A 21,916-nucleotide genomic window follows, 5' to 3' on the forward strand; every position below is an offset into this window, starting at 1 on the left:
TTATCTAAACGTTGAATTGAAGGCTAAATTTTATGATAAAACATTAAACCTCGTCTAGCACCTAGGCAATTATTGAGATGTAAAATAAATATTGGCTCAACTGAAAAATTTTATAAAATATCCATTATCATCCCATTCTTAGACACCTCTTTATCCCAAATAAAAGTACGGTTTTTAGATAAAAAAAACAAGTCTTTAGCAATCTTCAAGTTTTATTACCCAAAGATTCTTCTTCGTTTTCTAATGCCACTATTGGTAAAATTAAATAATTAACAAAATTTTATTCCTATGATATTGACACTGAAATAAATTTAATCAGTGAATTCGAATTGTGGTATAAATATTTACTACGTTTAGCTTTTTAACCTGAGAATGCTATTGATGCGCTCAATCGGTGTAAAGAAACCTTGGCTCAATTTCCCAATATTTTGAAGTTGTTTGATATTCTTGCATGTTTGCCTATTACAACATGTACGAATGAAAGGATTTTTTACAATTTGAGAAGGTTGAAAAATATTTACGTAGTACTACTTCCGAATCTCGGCTAAGTGGGTTAGTTCTGTTAAATATCCACAGAGATTTAGTTCCAACTACAAACAAAATTCTTGATGAATTAGCAACATTCCCACAAAAATTAAATATCACATTAGTATTTAAAAATTTTTTTGTATAATATTGTATGATAAGAAGTTAAAAAAACTTGTTTTTTAAATTATTTCCTTGTCAATATTTTATACACACTACTATTGGTATTTTCAATAAAAAAATTATATTTTACTTATATTGTATGAGAATTTAAGCTTAGGCTAGTTTTTAAAGCAAATTTTATAGAAAAAAATGACATTAAACTTTACTTCAACTTTATATTTAAAAAACTTTATTAAATATAATATACCTAACTTAAAAATATCCCCCTCCCCCCATAAGAAAATCCTGGATACGCCACTGAAATAAAATATAAGTTTAATAGCTAAGGTTATACAAAAATAATTTTAAGTTAAATAAAATGCTTTTTAGTTTTCAACAATATCAAAATGCTTTTTAATTTTCAACAATTTCAACTTAAATAGCAAATCCAAAATATAAAAAGTTTTATATTCAACATTATGAGTATGACAGTGACAAGATTTCAATCTTGTAATTTTAGCGTTAATTTAGTTTTCAATTTATATTAAAAAAAAATAAGATGCCACCAATTCCTAAAACTGTTGAAAAGACTGGGAAAAAAGAGAAGAAGGACGCAATAATTACTCAAAATGAGATGGTATTTCATATTAATATATTTGTGACTTATATTCTTTTATAGAGCGAGGAAGATAAATTAATAAAAGAAGAAATTGAACTTCTTATAGAACGATTAAATGTACATAATAATTTTATTGTAATTACCTAATTTTTTATTAGGAGACGGATGAAAAGTTATATAAACCAGCATTAGAACTTTTAAGAACAATGATTAGAACATCTACAACATCAATGACATCTGTACCTAAGCCTCTAAAATTTTTAAGACCTTTTTTTGGTCAACTTAAAACCATATATGAAAAGATTCAAGATAAACATACTAAAGTGCTGTTTATTTATTAAATTATTTTTAATTTTTTATATAGAAATTTTGCTCAGATATAATATCTGTATTGTCCATGACTTTTGCAACTGAGAATCAGGATTGCCTTAATTATAGATTATCAGGATCAGAAGAAGAAATTGGATCATGGGGGCATGAATATGTCAAGTATATATACTTTTTAATGATTAATTATATATTATTTTTTTAAGGCATTTGTCTGCAGAGCTCAGAAATGTTTGGGTGGATGTCATGGAAACTGAGAATGCAGAAAATGATGAAATGAAAATTAAATTAAAAATTTTAGTTAAAGATATCTTAAGTTTTAGCATGAAGCATAATTGTGAAACAGAAGCATGTGACTTACTTATGGACATTGAATGTTTGGATATGCTTAAGGATTATGTTGACAATGAAAATTATCAAAGAGTAGCTTTATATTTGATTAGGTTATTACTATATTAAATATTTATAACATTATCTTAACAGTTGTATTAATTATGTGCCTGAACCTGACAACACAAATTTATTGAAAACAGCAATGGAAATTTATAAAATATTTGATAAACCTGTGGAAGCAATGACATTGGCCATACAGATGAACAATCCTGACATTATCAAAAAACAATTTGATAGCTGTGAAGACATGTAATATTCTTTTCTTAGTATTCCTTAATTTGTTAATAACATGATATCTTAATTGGCATCCATGAATGATTTTTAATATCAGATCATTGGTTTGTATTGATATTAAAAGCTAGGTTTGCACTGATAACATTGGTATTGGAATACTGCTTATCATTATCAAAGTTGTTAAATATCAATACTAAACTCAGAGACCTTCATGGGCCTTAATTTTTTGACCAAGCCCAGCCCAGCAGTAAAATATTTTTTTAGCTCAAGCCTGACCCGGCCCATATTTAATGTTAAAAAATACCAAGTTTGGCCCAAGCCCATAATAAATTTCACAAAAATTTCCCAAGCATATATACAAAAATTTAATTTTTTTTTTATTAATGAAAATAAACAATATTTAAATATATTTAGGCAATCATTTTGTTTACAATACTCAAATTTATTATTATTAGAAGAGAAAAGGGCAATATTTCATTAAATTAGCAACTGTTTTAAATAATCTAAATTTAAATTTAATAATTTTAGGCCCAAGCCCAGCCCATGCCCATTAAAAAAATTTTTTAACCCAGGCCCAGACCTGCTAGAAAATAATATGGGCCTGTGGGCTGGATCGGCCCATGAAGGTCTCTGACTAAACCTGACATTTTTATGCTATCAAATGATATGGATGAACTTGAAAATTTAACCAGATATATTTTATATAAAGTATCTATATCCATATTCGTAATTTTATCTCATATGATGGTTTATTTTTTAATAAAGATGAAAATAAAATAATATTTAACGTAGAGCATGACTAAAATACTCGCCCATAAAAACTATGCACTCCCTATCAAAGGAGCTTAATTTAAATTATATTAATATAGAATTGTATTTAGCTTTATAAGATGAGTTGAAAAATGTTTTTTTTTATTTAAAAAAAATGGTAACATAGTTAAATTTAAAAAAAATTATTTTTTTACATGACTAAACTACGCGCTCCTATGCACTATCAAAGAAGCTTAATTTATAAAAAATGAATGCGAATCATATATAGCTTATTAAAAGGAATCAAGAATGTTAGTATTTTATATTTTAAAACTTTTTATAACTTAGTGGGCTTTTGGTAAAACATTTTTTTTGACTAAACCACGTGCCCCTATCAAAGAGGCTTAATTCATAAAAAATTAAAGCATAATCATATTAAGCTCATTAAAATGAATCAAAAAATGTTAATCTTAAGTTTATAAATTATTTATAACTTATTGAGATTTTGAAAAAACACTTAATTTCTTCTTTTTTTGACTATACTATGCTCCCCTTGACCTACACGCTCCCGGTGAATATTACATTATTTTTAAAAAATGAATACAGACATTTTCTGAATATTCTTGAAAAGTTAAACATGATTCTGTATTCATTTTTTAAAAAATAATGTATATATACTGGTGGCGTGTAGTTACATAATATAATAAAAAAACAGTCATTGATGGCCATTATCCACAATAATAATATTAAACTCATCCTTTTCACTTTATAGTATCAAATCAGTATCAGGTCAATTTTAGTTCATATCAGGTTTATATCAGTTAAAAAAGAAAAAATGTACCAGTGCAACTTTATTAAAAACACATTGCTTTAATATTGATAGATATTTCTCCAAAATCTTATATTTATTTATTAGTGCCATTAAGAAACAAATGGCTTTCATATTAGCCAGACACAATATAAACTTTTTGGAACTGAATGAAACTGAATCAGAAGATGGTCAAAATAATTCTCACGTTCAAGAGATAACAGAAATTTTATCCAATTCACAGTTAAATACCCATTTTATGTCATTGGCCCGTGAACTGGATATCATGGAACCAAAGGTGCCAGAGGACATTTACAAATCACATCTAGATCCTATAAGTAATTTTGAAAATTTTAAATATACTATATAATGTTATATTTAATTGATTTTGTCTATATTTAAAGTGGAGGTAAATTCTCACAAACTTTTTGACCTTTTTGGCCCAGTTCTTTGCAGACTGCCATCCAGATGAGCCTTTAGATTTTGGCCCAATTAGAACCAAATATTAAACCATGATACTATATTACATATTAGCATTATAAATTTATAACTCCCTCCCCCCCCCTCTTGTTTCCCCTTTTTTATATAAAAAAATATCACCATTTACCTGGCCTTTTAAATAATACTTTTTTAAAAATTTAATTATTGTGGAAAGCTATTAAATCACCAATATTAAATTCCTTTGGAAAAAAACGAATCTGCAAATATATAATAATGTTATATTCAGGACCTACCTTTGGACCTAGTGGAACTAGCGGATTGGTAGTAGATTCAGCCCGCCAAAACTTAGCCTCCTCCTTCGTTAACGGGTTTGTTAATGCTGGATTTGGTCGGGACAAGCTCATCACCATTGATGGTGGCAACAAGTGGATCTACAAAAATAAGGACCATGGTAAATTGCTTTAAAAAAAATTCTTGCGAGTTTATCTAAGGATGAAGTTTAAAAAAAATTCTTGGAGTTTAACTAAAGATGAAGTTATTATTGTTTTTTTTATAGTAATGGTCAGTTTAAGCAATAAATTGCACCAATAGAATATTTTATTAATCCTGTATTAGGGTCATTCCATGTCAAATCAATCACTTTTCGGCCGACCCCTTTCGATTTCGATGAAAAATCGTAGGCTGGTTATATATGTTCCCATTAGATTATAAACAAAATTTTAGCGCATTAGCAACTATATTAGTGGAGATATTCGGGGTTAAAGGTCTAAAAAACGTCTTTTTTTGCTTTTTACTGATGTTAAATAACTAGTTTTTAATTTTAAACTAAATATGATCAAATATTGAATATAATATCAATAGCTAAGTTAATAATTGATGATTATGGCGAAAACATCAAAATTAATTTTTGATAAAATATGGGTCATCTTATGGTCAGTTGAAAACTTGAAATTAATATTTCGAAATGTATATGATCTCCGATTTTTAATTTTTTTAAGAAATATTATCCGTTTACTATTTTTTTAATAATTTCTTCAACAATTAGCATGGCTGGATATTTATTTTAAAAAATATTGCGATTTTTATACTTTAAAAAAAATAGATGGCGCTATATATAATAGTTTTAATATGTTAAAATTCATTTTTTTTATTGATTAAAAATATTTTAATGTATATATATCATACTAAATCGATTACAATGTCCATTATATATTTTTATTTGTAATTCAGATCATAAATCTTTAAAATCTTAACAAATTTAGCCTAATTTAGATAGTTTTTAAATTAATTAAATCTTACTTCATCTAAAGGAATACAAAGCCTGGCTAGCTTGTGAGATTTCTTCGGGAGATAATATATATGTTTGACTGGTAGGAGTAGAAGGATTGACCAGCGAGAGTATATGAGATTTAGGCAACACTAAAATATCATCTTTCAGAGGAAATTTAAATGAGGCTGAAGGTCCACAAGGGTGTAAAAATTGGATTTTTACTTCTTTATTTATATCATTTTTATCGATTATATATCCTAACCACCACTTATCATCATATACACATGTTATATATCCATTAATATTTTAAAAATTAATTTTCTCATTTAAATACGAAACTTGTTTTATATTATATTTTTTGGAATTAGAATATATTTTGGTTTTTAGTCTATTTTGATCAATGGGAATAACCCCGTGAATTTTTTGGGTCCCATGTATAAGCAGTGCATTAAATCTTTTACGAAGGGCTAATTCCTCTTCGATATATTCTTGATTGGATACATATTCAAATTGAATTCCATTAATATTTTCTTTAGCATAATTATATAATTCTAATGGGGTTAGGATTTGATTTTTATTTGGCCTTTGAAGACTAGCTCTGGCAACTAATCTTTTGACAGTTCCTCCAATACCGTCACATGCATTTTTGCGGTGAGCAGTGGCAAAGAAATGCCATTCGGCAGGAATATTAAAATCGTATTTATGAAGACATATGTTCAGAAAAATTTTGCGATTCTTGTATTGAGACGCGGCTTCATCTGAAAAATATATTATTTTTTCTGGTTTAGAATTAAATTTGGATAAAATAACAAAATTTATATTTTTTAATTCTTCTCCAGATTTATAATATGCTACAAATGGATGTATAGTGGCCTGCACGTTGTTCCAATGAAATCCCTGAACTTCATCTTGTAAAATGAAGGAATAATTCTCAGAATAATCTAGAATTGTTAAAAATTCCCCATCTATTAAATTTTTCTACATTTGTCATCAATTTCACATTCTGATGAATGGCGCAGACACAAACAGTGTGTGTGCCACTAGCTCCAACTAAAATACAGTTTTTTGGTCTAAGTTCGGCAAATTTAGAGAATCCAATTGATATATTTGGGTATTCTTCCTTAAACATCTTGAATATTTATTTAAGCTTATTTAATATAAATCTTTGGACTGATTCTTTCTCGCCTTTAACAGATACACAATCTTTTATTCCAGGCATGAGTCGGCTTATTTCATCAGAACTATAATTTTGTTTATTTTTATTACTTAAAAAATTTTTCAAAATCTTCGAAATTTTCTTTATCTCTGGTTATTTTAATAATTTAAGATAATGACAATTTCATAACATTCTTGATCTTGATGGGTATGACTTAGTCAGGGGGGAAGGGGTATGCCTGATAATTAATGTGATTTTCGATTTTTCCCTTAATAATTTTCCTGCACTCCTTTAATCCTGCCTTTTTGCTCGTATGCTAGTCGGATTTTTTAATTATTTTTAATTTACATTGAAATATTAAAAAAATTATTAAATTTTTTTATCCTGCGAATATCTCAGGGGAATAAGGTTTACAAAGTTATATAATCCAATTTTATGATATATTATACATTAAAATATTTTTAATCAATAAAAAAATGAATTTTAACATATTAAAACTATTATAAATAGCGCCATCTATTTTTTTAAAAGTATAAAAATCGCAATATTTTTTTAAATAAATATCCAGCCATGCTAATTGTTGAAGAAATTATTAGAAAAATAGTAAACGGATAATATTTCTTAAAAAAATTAAAAATCGGAGATCATATGCATTTCGAAATATTAATTTCAAGTTTTCAACTGACCATAAGATGACCCATATTTTATCAAAAATTAATTTTGATGTTTTCGCCATAATCATCAATTATTAACTTAGCTATTGATATTATATTCAATATTTGATCATATTTAGTTTTAAATTAAAAACTAATTATTTGACATCAGTAAAAAGCAAAAAAAGACGTTTTTTGGACCTTTAACCCCGAATATCTCCACTAATATAGTTGCTAATGCGCTAAAATTTTGTTTATAATCTAATGGGAACATATATAACCAGTCTACAACTTTTTAACGAAATTGAAAGGGGTCGGCCAAAAATCTTGATTTTTTTGCTCATTTGACATGGAATAACCCATTATAATAAAAAGTTTTAAATCATTAAGTCTAGGTAAACCAGAAAGAAATCGTTTTTCTTCTTGTTTTTTATAATTTATAATCGAAACATAATAACTTCATGATATCAAATCTTGTAGAGCATACTATAATACCTTAGTTATCTCTAAAATGTCAATTATAATTGTTTTTTCCCCAAACTATCATTTATATATTTTTTTAGCTATGATGAGTGCGACAGCTTCTTTAGGCTTGATATACTTATGGGATGTTGACATAGGATTAGCTCAAATAGATAAATATCTGTATCCCTCTGAAGAGTACATCAAAGTTAGAATATTTTATGATTCGCTCTGATATATTTTTATTCCCCTAATAGAGCTTTCAAAAATCGATTTATTGGATGAAATCATGGTTTTTAAATATTTGAATTAAATTTTTATTGTATAAAAATATAACCTCGAGGAAAATAAAATCCTTATATAAAGTTATTAATAAAATATGCTGTCATTTTATTAATTAAACATCAGTTTCCCCTCGAAATTTATCATTAAACTAGCAATAAAAATATTTTATGTTATTAATATAATATCTAATATTTGCCCATTTAAAAGAATTTTAAATACATTCTGATGAGTATATATTTTATGATTAAATTTTATTGTTAACAATATTTGAATATTTTAAAGATTTATTTATCCTATATATAATTATAGAATTAATATTAAACTGCTTCTCAAACAAATTTAAAATTAATATTAATTAAACTTAGGACAGAATATTAATTTTAAATAAAATTTATTATAATTTTTATAAGAGTTTTTCATGATTATCCCAACATCAATTGTAAAAATATAATTGGCAATTAATTAAAAAAAACTTCTAGATGCCAAATAATAAAATGAGGTAAAAATAAAATGTCTTTATTTGAAAATGAAAAACTAATAATTATTTAAAATCCAAGCAAAAAAAGAAACTTATCTAAATCAATTTGATTTAATCATGCTAACCCTAATCTCTCACCCCCCCCTCACTCTACAAAATTATTTTGCTACCCCGCTTTCAAATAAATATTGGAATATGATTTAATTAACAACAAATAATATATTTTTTTGTATCAGAATTGAGATTTATAATGTCTTTTATTATACACAACGTAATAAATCTAAAAATGGATTTCTATATAACTTAGGCAGAGATTTATATCACTTTTTTCAATTTTCTTTATAAATGAATTCTTCAGTTCTTATATATTCAAAATAATGTTAAAATTTAATCGAGAATTATCCTTATTACATTTGTGATCTATTATTTAAAATGCAAGAATAATTTTTAAATGCTCTCCTGAACAATTTTTTTTTAAATGGATATAGAATACTATAACACTCAGCCGACAAATATATTACAGCTATATAATTATAAAACTACAATTTATTACTTTTTGCTATATCTTTATTTAAAAAAAGGCGGGAGCTTTGTTGGCATGTGGGATAGTTAACACTGGTGTCAAAAATGATTGTGATCCCGCGCTTGCTCTTCTGTCCGACTACGTTACAAACGAAAGTTCTATTTTAAGGATAGCCTCTTTCATTGGGTAAGTTTATTACATGTTAGATCGTTATCAGGCTCTACCTATAACTAAAAAAAAAATTTTTTGTTATCTGAAAGATTGGGACTTGCTTATGCTGGATCTAAGCGTGCAGACGTTTTAAGCTTGTTGATAGACGGACTTAAAGATCCTAAATCAAGCATGGAGGTATTACCATCTTATTTTTTTTATGTATTATAAGCTTTTGTATTCTGAAAATTTATCTCTTTTTTATGAATTGAAAGAGAATTAATATCTACCATATTTAGAGCTATATTTTATATTAACATTTTTGAATAGTCAAATGGAAAAGTTTCTATAAATTTTTTTTAAAAATAGCTTCCTATATAACTATGTTATAGGTCATAGGTATAGCGGCTCTTTCTTGCGGCCTCATAACGATAGGTACCCAGTCGCCGGATCTAACCACTGCCATTTTCGGTGTTTTACTTGAACGCAGTGAAACTGAGCTGAGAAGCAATCTTCAAGCTTGCAGATTCATAGCACTGGCTTTGGCTTTGACTAATTTGGGTAATAAAATATTTTTTAACAAAATTTTTGACAATCTTATTCACAAAAATGAGTCTGAAGGTTAGTAAATAAAATATTGTTGTTCTTAGCAAACAACTTTGACACTGAATCAGTTGAAATAATGTTACATGATTAATACCATATTTATTTGGGTCTTAAAATTTACAAAAATAAATTAGGTAAACAAGACAGCGTGGAAGTAGTGTTCGCGGGTCTTCAAGCTGTCGTAGAACCCATTAGGAGTATGACAAAGACTTTAGTCGAGGCCTGTGCCTACGCAGGTATAGTTATTTATAGGATTTATATTTATTTTTTTAAACTAAAACTTTTATTTCGTTAAAAAAGTGTTGAAAAAGAATATATTCTAAGGTTCGATATAATATTTTAAATAAAAATAAAACAATAAATGATATTGGCAGGGTGATATCACTAGCTTTACAAGTTTCTATCATTTAATAAATGTTCCGGAGAGTTTGGTAAAAAGTTTGACTTGACATGATCGAGAAAACATTTTGCCTAAATAGGGAAATAAAATTTTATTAATATACTATTCATGTGACTATAAAGCGACACCATTGATTAAATCCTCTACTGGGCGGGCAGCAGCTTATATAGGTCATTCCATGTTAAATTGACCAAAAACATTATTCTTTTTGACACATTTTAGTGGATGAATATTCTTATATAAACTAAGGTTTTTGTAATCTATACTATGGCAAAATTTTACTTCCTACCTTTTTCACTTTTGAAGATATTTAAGGTCAGAGCATGAAAAATACTTTTTTTGATAGTATCTTTAACGCAATTATATTTAATAAATCTTGTGTCAAAATAAAGAATATACTTTTCTTATTTAGAAAATAAAAGTAAAAAAATTATTTATAAATTTATCGACCTCTTATTTCCAGGATAAAATTTAAAATTCTCATAACGAAAATTGGGTAGAACTGATTTTTATAAAACTTAAGATAAACATTACTATTACCATTTTATATGAGTATAAAAAAATGAGAGTGGCGCCTATGCGACTTCATAAACAAAATCGATAAAACTTTAAAAAATGAAAAATATATTTTTTAATTGTAGATGGCGTTTAATTTTAATGAGCTTTATTCTTAAAAATGTGTCTATATGATTATTTCCAAAGTTGTTAGCATCTAAAAATGGAGCGGATACAGATACAATTTTATCAAACTTATATACATGGTTCGCTGTTGTTTTAGAACAAAGACTCTTATTATGAGAGCACAAAATATGTAAACAAGATAATAATAAAAAAATGTCAATACCCATATTTTTATCATTCTTTCGAACAAATTCTCCTTTTAATCGATTACATTAAACTTATAATTTATTCATTATAATTCAGGGGAGTATCTATAAAATTGTTTTTAAAAATTATAAATAAATTTAAATTTTAAAATAATTATGTGCATCTATGGTATTTATTTTGAAATTAATGGGCGTCATGGCTAAACAAGGATTTATATATTCCTTTAACAAATTAAGCGCTTGCGTTTGTAATACGTTTTTTAACGTACATGATGAAAATATCCTTCACAATCTTGAACTGATATTTACAGATTAAATGGAGAAAGAAAAAAATTTTTTAATGAATATTTTATATATAAAAGTTTTAATTTTATATATAAATTTTAATATTTTTATATATAAGTTTTAATATTTTATATAAGTTTTAATAATTTTATATATGTTTTAATATTTTATACATATATATTTTTTTTAATTTTATTAGTCTTAGTGTTTTCTAATATATATTTATTTTAATTATATTGCTGATATAAATAAAAGGAATTTGCATTAAATATTTTTATTTTAAGTATAAAAGCGTTAAATAAAATTATATCAAAATGTATCCTAAAAACAGACACTATCTTCTCTACGATCTTCCAACAGAAGAACCGGTTTGGCATGGAATGACCCATATATTTTATTTTTAAAAATTGTCTCCTAAAAAACATAATAGGCATGTGCAGGGTTAATATTATCGATATATTTAAAAATTAATAAATTGAAATTGTGATTTTTTTAAAATCTATCTTACAGGAACTGGTAACGTTTTAAAGGTCCAGGAATTTTTGCATATATGCAGTGAACATTACGAAAGCGATTCGAAAGTAATATTTTTTTCTAAAAATATATTTAAAATACATTCAATAAAGAAAGAAAGATAAATAAAAGAGAAAGGTAGAGATAAATAAAAGAGAAAGATCCATGTCAAATCGTTTACAATTTGGCCGATTCTTTTTAAAATTTTAAAAATTTCAATAAGAAATCCGATTATTTTGCTCGCTTGTATATCTGGTTTCTTCCGAGATACTGGGCCTCTAAGGTGCGAATAATAGCTACTTTTGAATCTGTAAAATTTTTAAAATGCTTATATTCAAAAACTATCTGTAGTAAATAAATATAATATATCATATTGTAAGAAAAAAATATCTATAAAGGTTTATCTAAAGAAAATAATTGGCGTCGAGAGTCTTTAACCCACGATTTACCTATATTGCTTTACCCGGAAAATTTTTTGGCTTTTATTTGGATTCTTTTTATAAATATATATATACGATGTGAAAACCTTGACTACCCTATCAGCTCCGAAATTTGCATTCATACCAGAATTTAAATTTTTTATTTGCCTGGAATAGATGGCGCTATACGAAACACGGATTAAAATTTTATATCTAAATTACCAATTGAACTGAGGGGCAGTGAATGCCCCTTAGACATCTAAATAATGTTAGAATCTCCAATAATAAATCCTTTATATAATTTTTTTTATTATTCATTTTTATTAATGATATAGAAATATGGATAGATAATCAAATTCATTCCATAGTGTAACAAAATATAATTAATTTATGTATCCATCATAGATATCCTTTATTTTTTCCATATATTAAATTCGCATTGATATTCGAGTGGAATGTTATATTTAATATTCGCGATTCTGCAAATTTGAATAAAATTTACCCTCAATTTTATTCTGAGATTAAATCAAATAAATTATGAAATTTTTGCTTTCCTGGTATTGTACGCACTTTATTGAATCTCTCTTCTAAAATTATTTGCTCTTTCTTCATTTTTGTTCTTTCATAATATTGGAAAAATCTATTCCTTAATATAAAATTTTTTTATAATATATATTATTAATAAATTAGGAATCTTATATCTTTAATATTTTCCTTAGAGTGGCCAAAATCCTATTAGTCTCCGTCACAACCAGTTGGCCATGAGATATGGTCCAAAAATGCCACTCAACTTTTATCCGAAATAATCTTCATGGTGGCAACGAAAATTAGAAGAATTTTTTTGAGCGGCATGGAAATTTCTCTTTTAAATGGCAGACTAAATATTTTTGGAATAAATGAACGGCAATTGTATTATGAATGAGAGACTCCGATATTTTTACGTAACTTAAAAGATCCAAATTATTAAGTGTTTTGTAATAAATTACAAGAATGAATAACTTGCGCTTTATTCTAGGGAAATCCTTGTACTCCATCTTGAACCACAAAGACATGATTTTCAGCAGAATTTGCCTGAAGGATATATCCTTCATTTAAATTCATTTTAATAGAATTTATGCTTGCTATAAAAGGTTTTTTATAAGCAAATTGAAATTTTTACAGGTGCTTAAATCTTCAGTTGTCGCACCTTTGAGGTTCTATATATCGGGAACCAGGTTTGGTAGTCATCTAAAATAAAAGCTTTTCATTTTTTTTACCTATATAAATAATTCCAGAAAATTTTGTAACAATTTTAAAAGGGGTCGGCCGTAAATGTGCTTTTTTGATCAATTTGGCATGGAATTGCCCAAGTACGAATTTGAGATTTAAAGTTAAAAGCCTTTAATCTATCATTAAATAGTCACTTATGTGTGGGATTTATTTAGGAGTTTTATACTGTATTCAGAACAGAATATTATGACTCATCGCTATCATTCTGCATCTCGTTTATTTATTCATTCATTGCTTAGCCCTCCTCCCAACTTTTATCCTCTGATCTATTTACGATTTCCTAATTTTAAACCCTCCCACTCTTACGTATACCTATAAAAATACGAATCAAATAATGGAATTATTCATATTCTAACGAATAATAAAATGTTTATTCGATTCGAAAATCTTATTTAACCATTAATTAAAAAATACCGAATATTAAATTTATTTTGTAAAATTTAACTACGGATAAAAAACAAACAAATTTTATTAGTAAGATAAAATAGAAGCATACATATAAAGTATATTTATATATAATGTAGAAAAATCAATATAATATTCATATCATGTAGAAGACAAATCTGACAAATTTTTTAAACACAAAGTTTTTCGGATTGTATCCTCTTATAACTTCTATATTTGGTAACCATATGCGTTCCAACAAAAAAAGTCGCATCCTTGTATTGATAATATATCTCACCATTTTAGATAAAACGAAAAAACGATCTTCTAGTAGTTTCCACCATTCTAGTGGGTTTTCATTCGACGTGATTCTCGCTTCTTTTAAATATGTTTCAACTTAATAAATTGGCAAGACATTCTTGTTTAAAAATTACGTCCTATTAATGGTTGACTGAGATACATCATATTTTATTTTATAATCATCGAACATTTTCTTAAAATTAAATATAGTTGTAACGTTGATATTATAAGATGAGGTAGGCACTCAAAAAATTCCAATTCAAGTCTGAGATCTAATATAGCAGATATAATAGTTTCCAAATTCTAAAATAAAGTATGCAAAACTCACATCTAGCACAAATAAGTAAAATTTATGATTTCTCTATCATCAAACGAAGGAGAAATATCTGGTTTCCGTCATTCTTGACTGAATAGCTACTAGTTTATTATAATTGTATATGTGTTATAAATTGCATATAAAAATAAATACTTTCTTGTCCATTATAAAAAAAATTTCAAGTTTTTTATGAAGTTATTCGAATAAAAATAGCCGTTAACAACAATTTTAGATCCACTAGGAAATTTTATTAAATAGGAATAATTTCAAATAATTCCTACTAATAATATATGATTATTTTCCAATATTTTTTAACACTATAAATTATTTTAGTCGAATAATCTCGAATAATTCTATTGAATAATAGGGAAAAAATTATTGACGAATAATATATTTTCCATATGATTATTTTCCAATATTTTTTAACACTATAAATTATTTTAGTCGAATAATTCTATTGAATAATAGGAAAAAAATTATTGACGAATAATATATTTTCCTTATACGAATTCGATTCTAATTTTCGAATCGAATAATTTTGTTATTCATAAAATACTAATCGAGTCGAATAACAAATAATTCGTTTTAAGTATACTCTTACTTAGAAAACTGCACGGGCTGTCCGTTGCTCGACCCGAGGCTCGGGTTGGGTTTGGACATTAAAAAATATTTTTCGGGCTCGGGTCGGGTTGTAAGAGCTGTCCGACCCGAAACCCGACCCGAAAAATATATTTATATAGATATTCTAAATTATAATTCATAATGACAATTATAAAACCATATCATATTTTATTTTTAAAATATCAATCAGAATAACATATCATTTTCAATTATTATATTTACATAACAACCATACCCCAAACTATTTTATGTGATTACATTTTAGTACATTGCATTGGATAGTTAGCGATATTATTATATACTTTACTTTCATCATATTCTATCAAAGTAAATAAAATATATTTTACTAATATCTATTTAATTAAATAGCCTCATATTTTCATATTAAAAAAATTATTTCAATGGATGCCGTATTAAAAAAAATTGGTGAAAAGATTAAGAGCAATGAATATGAAGTAAGGGAAAATGCCATGGCAAATCTGCGGTCTGGAAAACGTTTTCATTTATAATGAAAACAAAGAAAACCATAATTATGTAAGTTGTAATTTTTGCAACTTATAATTCTATAACCACATACATAAAATATATATTATGAAATTATTTTAGGCATAAATGCATATTTACAATAAAATGTAAAAAGACTCAATTAACAATTGATGGTCTTTTTGGTAATGATCCCATAAAACTCAAAAGTTGTGCTTGAGATCATTTGATGCAATTCACTGGGAAGGCTTTGTTGATTGTTGCCAGTATTTTGCCAAAATTGGCTCAATATATGGAAATATTGATGTTAAAAGCATCATTCCAAATCTCACGACAATTTCTAAAAATAAAATAGACACTGTTGATGGTATACACAATAAATTATTTCCAAAATTAAAGCAATATGAAAAAGGGTCGTGTTGATAACAAATATATGAAAATATGGTTAAATTATTTATAATCTTTAGATTCGATTGTATTTTAACTTTTTTATTATATCTTTTACAAATTAAATAAAATGCAACTTAATATATATCTTGATTAGATTATGGCCCTCAAATAAACTTTTATTTAAGGTGGCGATGAATAAATACACATAATTTTTTTTGGTTATTATAATATTCAAACTCAAATTGTAAAATTTTATTCGGGCTCGGGTCTGGTTAAACTAAAATGTGTGCAGGTTGGGCTCGGACAAAATGATTTTTTAATTCGGACTCGGGCTGCGAAAAAATTACTTTGCAGTCTACTCTTACTACATTTGGTATAAATTTCTATCATCATTATGACCTTTAAGTGATATATCAAATGCCGTCATTAAATATACCATTTCTTACATGTCTCTACTTCTGTTAGAATCAATGTAAAATTTGTAGTATTCTTTTAAAACCAGTGTTGTCCACGTTTCGAATCTATTTGCTAACCCCCCCCTCTCCATCCTAATTTAATTAGAATCTTGTAGAATCAAACTTGTTTTTAAAAACGATCACTGTTAAAACAAATTTAAATTATATTGTTCAAATTAATATATTAATTTTATTGTTACATAGAGGAAATTTTTAATTATTTTTACAATAAGTATTCTTAAATATATCATATCTACCTGGTTTACAAACATAATATGCAAATAAACAGAATATTATTCTTATTTGACTTTATAATGTGGCAATAGAAAAGCTCTGACACTGCTAACACCTCATCGACTAGCAAGAAGGAATCGAGCGCCGATAAACTAGCCAAAAATCTGAGCTCTCTTCTTTCTTCCTCTACTTCCTCGCCTAATCCCGCTAAATTAACTACTCCCTCGAGCGCTGGTGGAAAATCTTCCAAGAAGAGCAGCGCTAAATCTAGTACCAAGCCTCCCATTGCCAGCGTTTCTTCTACGAAAATCGAAAAAAGTAGTGAAAAGACTGAAGAGAAAAACGAACTTGGCCAAACAACTTCTACTGCAGGAGAAAGTTTTATTTTATTGTATAGTTAATAATGTATAAGAATTATATAATCTTATATATTTATTTCATCCTTATAATTTTGTTTCGTTTAAATAACATGAAAGGAGTTGAAGCGGTTGGCTGTCCTAGAGGTCTGCAGGGGGGGGGGATGAGTTCGCCCCTGCCTGCCCATATTGTGGATGTAGGCGAACGATCTAATAATTTAAAAAAATGTATTTTTAAAACAATGGACTGACGGGATTTGAAATAATATTTATTATTTTCATATGAAAATACATTATCAAGCCAATTTATATAAAAAATTTTTAAACATCGGGTGCTGTCTGGATGAATAAATTTTTTTGATAAATGGTCGGGCGAATTTTAATAAAAACTGTAGGTGGGCGGACAAACCGGTTAATTATTTAAAGCAATAGGAGGGGCAGGTGTTTGGTTAAAAACGATCCCATTGTAGTCCTCTAGTTTGTCCTAGATGGGTGTTTAAAAAGGATAAATTAAGCACTTCAATACTCCCTAACTCTTTGAATAAGCCTCTGAAAAAGGTTAGAATAGTGTTCTTCAAGAGAATTTAATTAAAAATTGAATGGTATTTACTTTTTTAATAAAATGTTATCGTAGGATTTTTAAATGAGAGTAACAATTAATATACATCTGTCATAGAGCAAGTTAAGATAACTTTCGATCAAGTATCACCATGTTGAAACTATTTTCCAAAATTAATTAGAAAAACATTAACCAAATTGAATTAAACGCGTAAAATATGTACAGGCAGCTCGAAGATAGTGGAAAACGAAGTTAAAGCCATGGATGAGGATGCCATAGAAATGGAAGGAGTAATTAAAGAAGAAGCCATTATTGATGATACGAAAGATAGAAAAGGGGTTACCAAAGATGCCGACCCAAAGATTGACGTTTATGAAGACCTTTCTTCCCAGCAAAGTTTGGCTGTCATTGGCATAGCCTTAATCGCTATGGGAGAAGACATAGGCGCTAACATGAGCTTTCGCACGTTCGGACACTTGGTTCACATTCTAACATTTTATTTTAAAATTATACTACAGTTTTTTTTAAAAAAGGAGGTAAGAGGGAGGGGGGGGGGGTTTATTTGTCACTTTTTGATGTTAGGTTAAATCCGCAAACGCTTGTTATTTTTTTGAAAATTAAATATTATATTTTGTAGTCTAAATATAATTCATAAATTTACTACATTTATAATCCACATTATATTTTTTTTTAAATTCTCAAAAACACTTGATTAGTATTCTTATCAACAATTTCTTGTTTATGTATCCAAAATTAAAATTTCAGAAGTTTTAGAATTCCTATTATATACTTTCTTTTTCCCCTAAACCCCCTTATTCCAATATTAACTTTTCTCCTCAGCACAAAATTACGTGTATATGACTTTTTTTATTGTAGATGAGATATGGTGAGCCTGTTATAAGAAGAGCTGTGCCTTTGGCCCTGGCCTTGATATCTGTTTCGAACCCTTCTAATCTGAACATAGTCGACACCCTCAGCAAATTTTCCCACGATACCGATGCGGAAGTGGCACAAAACTCTATTTTTGCCATGGGAATAGTCGGAGCAGGTTTGATTTCGCTTCATTATTTTATTTTTAGAATGATAATTATGAGGGGAGAAAACTAAACGTAAGCTAGATAATTTGATATTTATTTGAGATGGGTGATCTCGAAGATAAATCATTCGAAATCATTAATAACTTCACTAATAAAATACCTACCAAGGCACAAACAACGCCCGCCTAGCTGCGATGCTCCGACAGTTAGCCCAATTTTACTCCAAGGATTCGCACAGTAACCTACTTTTCGCGGTTAGAATAGCCCAAGCGCTCATACATGCTGGAAAGGGAACCCTCACCCTATCGCCTTTCCACTGCGATAGGCTTTTGGCTAGACCGGTGAGTTTAGCCGGTTTGCTCATAGTTCTTGTCTCTTTTCTGGATGCCAAAAATAGTATTTTTTATAAAAAAAAATTTTAAATCGGGAATTGCTTAAGATTTTAGACAAATAGTTGATAAAATACTGTGCTTAAATAGTATAGAGATTGAGTGCAATTTAAAATACGCCACTCCCCATTAGTGTTGACCTCAATTTCGCCGATTTTTTTAAAACTAGTAAATGAAAATTTTAGCTAATTTTAAAAAAATGGCTAAATCAAAGACTTTACAAGACTACTTTTTAACTCAATTTTTTCCCAATATAATTTAAAACGCTAAAAAAAATTTGGCCTGTTTTTTATTCGTTCTTTAAATTAATATATCTCAAAAAAAATTAATTATAAGAAATAAATATATATTTCGTATGTGTTAGCAATACTCTCTTCATATTTAAAATATTTATTAAATGACACTCTTTTTATATTCAACTTATTAATCGCGCCCCATACAGCTATTCTAGGTAAAGGTCATTATCTGTTGTACTATTTGACCGTGGCTTTGAGGCCAAGATTTTTGATAACTTTCGATCCCAGCTTAAATCCTATATCAGTCTCCGTCAGAGTTGGACAGGTAAATAAACTATAATATTAATTTCAATTTTTTACCTTCTTTCATAATGTGACGATGATCAAATTTTCTTTAAACTAACTATAGGCAGTTGACGTAGTTGGGCAAGCTGGGAAACCGAAAACAATTACCGGTTTTCAAACTTACACAAGTCCAGTTTTGCTCGGATATGGTGAAAGAGCCGAATTGGCTACGGAAGAATACCTTAGTCTTTCCCCGCATCTTGAAGGTTTTGTTATCCTCAAGAAAAATCCTAATTACATGGATTGAAAACCAATATTTTATGTAATATTTAATGTTTTTTTTTCTCGTTTTTCTTATATTATAAATTTTATATAAAAAAAATTGTATCGAATCCTATATATTTCCTTTAATACATATATTTTATAAATATTATCTCTCGCGTCCTTTATAATATGCTTATATTGAAATAAGAGTGTTTTAAAAACACTCTTAATATTTCGAACATATATATGTATAAATATTCCAAATAAACGATATCGGCCTGATGTAGTATTGTTTAAGTTGCATTTGAAAAATAGTTACAAGTTTTACCATCACAAAAAAGTAACTAGGATATATTCTTCAAGGACTAAATTTTTATTTTTTAAATAATAATGATTTGCAAATTTTAATTTCATGTGAATTACTCTTACATAGGGCTGTACCGATCCACAAATTTTTCACTGATCCGATCTGATATGATATTACTAAAAAACCGATCAGATATTTATATTAATTTTTATTAACCATCTATTTTTGTATCAATGTCGTAAAAATATCAATATTTTTATTTTTTTTAAAAAACTATCTTTACGAATAATTAAGTGTGTTTTATTTTAATGTTTATTGATGAATGTAGTGTTGTTAAACAGCTCTATTTAGTCGATTTTTAAAAAGGTTTAATCAAAATTTTAACCAAAATATGATAATTTCGTCAATAGAGTCCAAACTTTTCTGTCATCTGTGAGCAAAGTCAATGAGCATAAGTAATTTACTTAAGTCAAAATCTTAAGTTAACCGTTTTTAAAATTGGCTAAATCAAGCTGTTTGCCAAAACTAGATGAATGTGACTCGTTAGGTGTTTTAAAATCCTTTTCTTTTTGTAGATGATATATAACGAAAAATAGTGTGTATTTTAAACAATTTTTTTAAACATTACAAATAAATTGTATTTTAGTTCCTTTCAGAAATTATTGATAAAATAAAAAAAAATTATATAATTAACAATAAAAAATATCGGATCGGTTTTTTAAAAGTTCGGCTCGATCCGATATTTTTGAAAATGTTAAATATCGATGCCCATTCTTAATATCGGCACAGCCCTACTCTTACATCTAATCTAACTAAAATTTAGTATTATTATAAGACAATTTGCTATATTGTTCATTACAGCCTTTTCCTTATGAAATGCAAAAATTTTTCAAAGGTTGGTCAAGATAACCTTATGACATTTGATTCAGATGTAGTAATTATATTTAAAATGGCGAATATTTGAAATTCACTACTTAATAAATATTTACAACCTTGATAATACATTTGCATTTAAATCACAGGTATGCAAATGGTCAAATTTTTATATCTACTCCGCATTAAAAATCATTTTATGCCAAGGCTAAGATTTTTAAATTTTTTTAATTATTTTGGCTTCTATTTTATATTTCTAAAAAATTCGTAGGAAAATTAACAAACATGAGCAAATGAATGCTAAATATATTATTTATGATTATCCAACTAGTTAATTTATAATATTTTAAAAATTTTCTCCGATCTAGGTTATGTGAAAAAAATTATTTGTAAGGCTCAGGTTTGTGTTATTTATTAATTTTAAGCTCGTGCAAATTTTTATACCACTTTACGGATCTGATTTCGGGCATGCGGGTTTGATTTTAATCTTTTTGAATAAAATGCTACTTAAAAGTAAGGAGGTGGAACGAATTTTTAGTAAACATGGAATTACTTATTAAGAAAAAAATATAAACAAAACTTTATTAGGATATTGGCGCAGTGACTGTGTAAAATACAATATATTTTATCAATTTAAATTTTTTTTTGAAGTGAATCGTTTGAATTAATCGAATAAAAGTTCGATTGTCTCATAATAGTCACTCTGTGAAGTCAAGTAATTGTGAAGGGTTGCACACTCAAGGTTTTACCTGCCATCAAAGCATATAAGTGAATCTTTTAAAATATACTTCGATGCAATGATTTAAGTATAAAGTGTTTTAATTAAAATTACACAATCTGATATTTTGCGCGCAAGCTGATCTCAATGTTTTTGACCCGATAGTAGGTATATAAATGTCCTTGTTACGTATGAATTTCTTTTAAAGCGTAAT

The 21,916-nt window shown here is 27.2% G+C and overlaps 1 protein-coding gene across 1 annotated transcript; it reads left to right on the top strand.

The window, feature by feature from the left end:
- Positions 1 to 1,130: 1,130 nt before the first annotated feature.
- Positions 1,131 to 20,009, top strand: LOC135925122 (26S proteasome non-ATPase regulatory subunit 2-like). The gene is made up of 20 exons (XM_065460310.1): positions 1,131 to 1,264; positions 1,307 to 1,363; positions 1,405 to 1,569; positions 1,611 to 1,735; positions 1,780 to 2,016; positions 2,057 to 2,215; positions 3,867 to 4,096; positions 4,486 to 4,650; positions 7,842 to 7,948; positions 9,085 to 9,212; positions 9,287 to 9,374; positions 9,569 to 9,737; positions 9,917 to 10,018; positions 11,805 to 11,875; positions 16,771 to 17,056; positions 17,819 to 18,072; positions 18,470 to 18,641; positions 18,799 to 19,026; positions 19,462 to 19,580; positions 19,665 to 20,009. The coding sequence occupies exons 1-20, from the start codon at positions 1,187 to 1,189 to the stop codon at positions 19,845 to 19,847; spliced, it is 3,123 nt and encodes a 1,040-aa protein (XP_065316382.1). The 5' UTR covers positions 1,131 to 1,186; the 3' UTR covers positions 19,848 to 20,009.
- Positions 20,010 to 21,916: the final 1,907 nt, after the last annotated feature.

Source organism: Gordionus sp. m RMFG-2023, chromosome 2 (genome assembly GCF_954871325.1).
Source record: "Gordionus sp. m RMFG-2023 chromosome 2, tfGorSpeb1-WG-v2, whole genome shotgun sequence".
Taxonomy (NCBI): domain Eukaryota; kingdom Metazoa; phylum Nematomorpha; class Gordioida; order Chordodea; family Parachordodidae; genus Gordionus; species Gordionus sp. m RMFG-2023.

Excerpts from the sequence above, each read along its gene's own strand:
- LOC135925122 (XM_065460310.1), top strand. The coding sequence starts at position 1,187 with ATGCCACCAATTCCTAAAACTGTTGAAAAGACTGGGAAAAAAGAGAAG. Across the intron at positions 1,265-1,306 it reads TAATTACTCAAAATGAGATG|AGCGAGGAAGATAAATTAAT; the intron begins GTATTTCATATT and ends ATTCTTTTATAG. Across the intron at positions 19,027-19,461 it reads TTTTCTGGATGCCAAAAATA|CTATTCTAGGTAAAGGTCAT; the intron begins GTATTTTTTATA and ends CGCCCCATACAG.